At 41.9% G+C, this 7,228-nt stretch overlaps 1 protein-coding gene across 1 annotated transcript; it reads right to left on the reverse strand.

Moving 5' to 3' along the window:
- Positions 1–530: 530 nt before the first annotated feature.
- Srp9 (signal recognition particle 9) lies at positions 531–998 on the reverse strand. The gene is made up of 2 exons (XM_067786574.1): positions 754–998; positions 531–672 (listed from the first exon to the last, which is right to left on the reverse strand). The coding sequence occupies exons 1-2, from the start codon at positions 892–894 to the stop codon at positions 580–582; spliced, it is 234 nt and encodes a 77-aa protein (XP_067642675.1). The 5' UTR covers positions 895–998; the 3' UTR covers positions 531–579.
- Positions 999–7,228: the final 6,230 nt, after the last annotated feature.

Raw genomic sequence — 7,228 nt, forward strand, 5'->3', positions numbered from 1 at the left:
CTATCCAACAATCACGAAGTACATATATTAAAATACTTCTGAAAGAAGGGTGCAATTTTCAAATATCCGCCTTGTTGGTATACTACATATGGATTTCGTAAAAAGTACGAACTGACGGCTCTTATTAATTTATTTATCTTTGCTTAAACGGAAATGTGATCGCAGTTAAGATACTGGTGTCGTATGTGCAAGAGGATAGGATATTATATTTTTATTAGTATCGATGTTTCAGTCCAAAAAACCTGCGGAGGGAGTGTCTTTATCGCTAAATCAACGAACTTATGGAAATTTCGCCAACCACTCAGAACCTCTATTGATGTACACATGTCTTCTGAAGCCAGATAGAGTTTGTGATAAAAGCAGTATAAATGTATTGAATTTATTACAAATCATATTTAACTATAAAGAGCATTTCATGGAAATGTTTTCGAAAAATAAGTTTCGAATTAAAATGGTTACAAAGCTAACATTAATGCAATATTATTTAAACTTAAGCTACTCTGTGCCCACTTCCCCCCCCCCCCCCCCCTCCCTCCCACTAAAAATAATAACAAAAATTTAACTGCACGCTTTACACAGTTATTCCTTGGATGCCATGTGTCCCATCAGATTGCCAGACAATTTTTCGATTTTTTTCAAGTCGGGCATATTTTCTGCTTTGTATTGAATGCACTATAAGTAAATGGTTGGTAAATATAACATTTGAATAGTCTCACAACGACGTGGATAACTAAGTATGTAAACTGAGCATACCTTGACGTTGTCCGTCATTTTAAGAAGAATGTGGCCCTTCGAGTGGACGTATTTCATGGTATATCGGCAGTTCTGTGGATTTGCCATGTACATGGACTCGACAGCAATTTCAAAATCTTCCCAATTTTTTACGAACACCATCTTTTTTTATGAAAACGGTAGTATTAATATTTTTCTACATAAATAACTAAATTTCACAAATAGTAAATGTGGATGCAGGCAAAGCAAGGAAATCAGACGTCAAAACTTGCTAAGTTGTCATTTGAAATAGTTGCCACTTGTTTATTTCGACTCTTATGCCGTGGTTACAGTATACAAAGAGTTGGACAAAGTTATGTCCCATTTAACAGCACACAATTCTTGAATTCAACTTCTTTTGTGCTTTCTATTCACTTTTACTTTTATCAATTTTTCTCGAAAGCAATTGTGAAACAAAAAATGGCATCAAGCAAAGGAGGAAGAGACAGCAGGAAACACGAAAATTGAAACCTATTTAATTTCTCCAACTGTGCAACAGCCCTCATCAGATCGTATATGGCCGACCGAACTCAGGCAGTAACCGTTGGTTGCAGAAAGTCTGACTTCGTCAGTGTTTTAAGAGGCGTCCCACAAGGCTCAATCCTTGGTCCCCTGCTATTTGTTTTGTACATAAACGATTTGCCTGGTGTTCCCAAGTAATAATCACATTTATGCTGACGGAGTACAATTGTATATGTGCTGTCCTAGTGATCGTACCAGTTCGTGTATTAATAACTTAAATTACGATTTGTGTCAAATTGGTACGTGGGCTTCTATGAACGGCTTATCTCTTAACCCTAAGAAGTCGAAATGTATAGTCATTCATAGAAAGTCACTAGATAAAAGTGCAATGGAAAATTTAATTTTAGACAACATTATTATAGAATAGGTTGACACGGCTAAAAATCTATGTGTAGTTTTTGACATGGAAAGATCACATCTTCCGCACAGTGGGAAAAGTGTACGGGATGCTTCGTACACTATGGCTTACAGAATATTTTACTCCGTTGCATATTCGTCTACTAATAGCAAAAGCGTACTTAATACCTACTCTCCTTTATGGTTGTGAGATTTACTCTAATTGTGACTATGTATGCAATAGGAAACTTAACATTGTTTATAACAACATTGCTAGATACGTCTATGGGTTGAAGAGACTTGACCATGTCTCTCATCATGCTGACAGGTTGCTAAACATTTCTTTCGATAACCCTATCAAACTTAAAACGCTCACTATGCTACATAAATGAATATATATGATAGTCAGGCTGTATCGGAGGCTAAATTTTCTCCAGTCGTCTAGATCTGTTCTCCTTACCCACTTCAGACATCGTATGCTAATATCTGATCGCCAGTTCTTCATTACTTCCATATGTCTTTGGAACTAGCTCCCTTCTAGACTTCGGTTTATAAACAATGCTCTGCTCTTCAATAAAGAATTAACAAGTTTCTATAATAACCTAGACAATTAAAATACTGATTTCTGACTAAGTAAATATACTCTATCATTCGTTTATTTATTTATTTGTTATTTATTAAATATATAGCCTTTACCCGCGGCCCCGCCCGCAAAGAGAAAATAAAATATATGTGCTATTCAAGTTAGCCTGCTTATCAAGTTATCTGTTTAAAAATTATTTTTGTCTAATGTATTTTATTTTTGTAATTTAGTAAAAAAAGGAACTAAATGAGAAGATAAGCTGAAAGGCACGCTTTCATGAATAGTACAATACAGTTTTTTCGAATTAAAAAAAAATACATTTTGCTTTTAAATTAAATTAACTGATATGAGAGGGGTGAAAGAATTACTACTCATAGAACAAAGGAGTGAAACTACAATTACCTAAAACCAAAGAGAATTTTTTAAATGAAAATAGTGTTGCTTTTTCGGGTATTTAGTTGGTCAAAATATTACAAAAAATGTAATTATAGTTATAACAGTTCGTTACAGGATTCATTTAAAACACTCAAAAATAGATAAAACATACCGAATTTTAATTTGGAATAATTTGCAGCAAATCCATGGCCATAAAAGCTCATAATTTAAAAAGGCACGTGTGCTGAACTACCGGTTGCGAAGAGACCAAAAATGATTATGGAAGGGTCCCAAAATGATACCAAAATAGTAACGAAATGATGCCGACGGGAACCTGGACAAATCCCGAAAATCATCCAGAAATTAACCAGGAGGGGCCCAAAATGATTCCGAAATAGTCCCAAAAAAGTCCCGAAAAGACCCTGATGGGATCCCCAATGGATCCCGAAACGCATCCAGGATCGATGCCGAGAGGGTCCCCATATGATCCCGTAATATTGCAGAAAAAGTCACGAAATGACCCCTAAACGGTCCCCAAATGATCCCGAAATAGTCCCGAAAAAATCCCGAAATTACCCTGATGGGTTCCCGTACAGATCCCGAAACCCATCCAGAAATGATGCCGGAAGGGTCCCCAAATAATCCCATATTAGTCGAGAAAAAGTCCCGAAATGACCTCGTCGAGATCCCGACGGATCACGGAAACTATGCAGAAATGATGCCGGAAAGGTATTCAAATGATCCCCTAATAGTCCCGAAATGATAACCGACGGATCCCGGAAACCATCCAGAAATGATGCCGGAAGGGACCCCAAATGATCCCAAAAAAGCCCCGAAATGGCCCCGACGGGATCCCGGACGGATCCCGAAAACCATCCAGAAATGATGGCGGAAGGGACCCAAAATGACACCGACAAAGTCCCGTAATGATCCCGGAAACCATCAAGAATTTATCTCCCAAAGGTATGCAAATGATCCCGAAAATACCCCGACGGAATGCCGAACGGATCCCGAAACCCATCCAGAAATGATGCCGGAAAGGGCCCTAAATGATCGCGACATAGTCCCGAAATGATCCCGGAATAGTCCCGAAAATATCCAAAATAACCCCGACGGGATCCCGGACGTATCCCGAAAACTATGCAGAAATGATCCCGGGAGGGTCCCAAAATGATCCCGAAATAGTACCGAAAAAGTCCCTAAGTGCCCCCGGCGGGATCCCGGACGGATCCCGAAAACCATCCAAAAATGATCCCAGAATGGTCTCGATATGACCCCAACGGGATTACAAATAAGGCGAAGCTAATTGTAGAACCATTTTAATAAGGCAGCAGGCGCGTTTGAGCGAATGAAGAGTTACAAAGAAACATACAGGTAAAGCTAATAAAAGCGTGCTAATAAAAACAATTGATGGAGGGCGGATGGCGGGAGGAGAAGTACCGCTGCTCGTTTGTTTAGATCTCGATCTGTATGTGCCAGATACCAAAAACTATTAGGAGAAAATTTATATTCAGTTATAACAATTTATAGATTTTACACCAGAGGGGGAGATAAGGGTGGAGGGGGCGGAGGGTGTCACTGTTCACTTTGTAGGCCCTCGACTTATTTGACCCCTAGAGTCTGTGATATTGGTGAAGGCCAGTATACGTAAAGTTATAATGCGTAAAAATTATTAAAAAGTAATTTCTCGAAAGGGTCGTGGGACCCCCACCACTCTTTCCATGTTCGAAACAAATTTCACTAGTAGACTACTGTCTGTGTCCCAAATTTCATTAAAATCGGTGTAGCCATTCTGGCGTGATTCAGTCGCAAAGAAGAAAAAATATAATAATTAAATTATAACTGTTCCTAGGGGGCGGGGACCACGCCCCTTTTGAAAAATATATAGCTAGTAGATCCTTCTAGACTATTGGCTATATGTGTGAAAAATTTCATCCAAATCGGTCCAGCCGTTCTTGCGTGATTGAGTCACAAAGACAAACGTCTGGACAAACATCCAAACATCTTCACATCCAAACTTTGCCATTTATAATATACTAGCCTTTACCCGCGGCCCCGTCCGCAAGGAGAAAATGAAATATGTGGGCTATTCACGTTAGCCTGCTTATAAAGTTATCTGTTTAAAATTTTTTTTCTGTCTAATGCATTTTATTTTTGTAATTGAGTAAAAAAAAGAACTTTATGAGCTGATAACCTGATAGGATCCCAAAATGATAACGAAATTATCCAGAAAAACCACGAAATGACCCCAACGCTGTCGCGGACGGATCCCGAAAACCATCCAGAAACGCCCCGGAAGTGTTTCCAAAAGTTCCCGAAGTAGTCCCAAGAAAACCCGAAATGACAACGACACGATTCTAGACTTATCCAGATAACCACACAGAAATGATGCCTGAAGGGTACCAAATTGATCCCGAAATAGTTCCGAAAAAGTTCCGAAATTACCCTGACGGGCTCTGGGACGGATCTCAGAAACCATCCAGAAAATATCCAGGAAGGGTCCCTAAATTATCCCGACTAACTCCAGAAAAAGTTCCGAAATGGCTCCGGGGGATCCACGATGGATCGCGAAAACCATACAGAAATGATTCCGGAAGGATTCCAAAATGATCCCGAAATAGTCCGGAATTGACCCAGATGGGATCCCGCACAGATCCAGAAATGATCCCGGAAGGGTGCAAAAACTATCCCGGAAAAGTAACAAAAAATCCCGAAATGGCTACTACGGCATCCCGGACGGATCCAGAAATGATCTCGGAAGGGTCCACAAATGATCCCAAAATGGTCGCGAAATGACCCTGATGGATCCGGCAAACCATCCAGAAATTATGCCGAAAGGGTCCCAAAATGATCCCGCATTAATACAGAAAAAGTCACGAAACGACCCCTAGAGGCTCCCCAAATGATCCCGTATTAGCCCCGAAAAGGTCCCGAAATAACCCCGACGGGATCCCGGACAAATCCCGAAAACCATCCAGAAATGATGCCGGAAGGAATCCCAAATGATTCCGTAAAAGTCCCGCACTGATTCCGACGAATCCTGAAAGCCATCTCTAAATGATCCCGAAAAAGTCCCGAAATGACCCTGACTGGACCCCGAAAGGATCCCGAAAACTATCCAGAAATGATGCCGGAAATGTCCTCAAATGATCACTTAATCGTTCCGAAAAGACCCTGACGGGATCCCGAACGGATCCCGACAACTATCTAGAAATGATGCCGAAAGGGCCCGCAAATGATCCCGTATTAGTCGAGAAAAAATCGTGATGCCGAAAAGGTCCTCAAATGATCACCTAATAGTCCCAAAATGACCCTGACGGCATCCCGGACAGATCCCGAAATCTATCCAGAAATGCTCTTGGGAGGGTCCCAAAATTATCCCGAAATAGTCTGGGAAAAGTCCAGAAATTACCCTGACGGATACCGGACGAATCCTGAAAACCAATCTTAAATGATGCCGAAAAAGTCCCGAAATGACCCTGATGGGACCCGGAAAGGATCCCGAAAATTAACCAGAAATGATGCCGGAAAGGTCCTCAAATGATCTCCCAATAGTTCCGAAAAGACCCTGACGGGATCCCGAACGGATCCCGACAACTATCCACAAATGATACCGAAAGGGCCCGCAAATGATCCCGTATTAGTCGAGAAAAAGTCCCGAAATGACCCCGACGGGATGCCGGACGAATCCCAAAAACCATCCAGAAATGATTTTGGAAGGGACCCCAATGATCCCGAAAAAGTCCCGCAATTATTCCGACGGGAATCTGAACGGATACCGAAAACCATCCAGAAGTGATGCCGGAACGGTCCTCAAATGCAAACCTAATAATCCCAAAATGACCCTGAGGGCATCCCGGACAAATCCCGAAATCCATCCAGAAATGATCTTGGGAAGGTCCCAAAATGATCCCGAAATAGTCTCGGAAAAGTCCAGAAATTACCCTGACGGGTTCCCGGACGAATCCTGAAAGCCATCCTTAAATGATCCCGAAAAAGCCCCGAAATGACCCTGACGGGATCCCGAAAGGATTCCAAAAACTAACCAGAAATGATGCCGGAAAGGTCCACAAATGATCCCCTAATAGTCCCGAAATTGCCCTGATGGGATCCCGGACGGATCACGAAAACCATCCAGAAATGATGCCGGAAGAGCCCCCAAATGATCCCGAAAAAGTCCCCAAATGACCCCGACGATATCCCGGACGGATCCCGAAAACCATCCAGAAATGATGCCGGAAGAGCCCCCAAATTATCCCGAAAAAGTCCCCAAATGACCCCGACGAGATCCCGCACGGATCCCGAAAGCCATCCAGAAATGATGCCGGAAGAGCCCCAAATGATCCCGAAAAAGTCCCCAAATGACCCCGACATACTCCAGAAAAGGTTCCGAAATGGCTCCGAGGGAATCAACGACGGATCGCGAAAACCATACAGAAATGATTCCGGAAGGATCCCAAAATGATCCCGAAATAGTCCGGAAATGACCCAGATGGGATCCCGCACAGATCCAAAATCCCGGAAGGGTCCAAAAACTATCACGGAAAAGTAACAAAAAATCCCGAAATGGCTCCTACGGCATCCCGGACGGGTCCAGAAATGATCTCGGAAGGGTCCCCAAATGATCCCAAAATGGTCCCG

The sequence above is a fragment of the Eurosta solidaginis genome, chromosome 5 (assembly GCF_040869045.1).
Source record: "Eurosta solidaginis isolate ZX-2024a chromosome 5, ASM4086904v1, whole genome shotgun sequence".
Classification (NCBI taxonomy): Eukaryota; Metazoa; Arthropoda; class Insecta; order Diptera; family Tephritidae; genus Eurosta; species Eurosta solidaginis.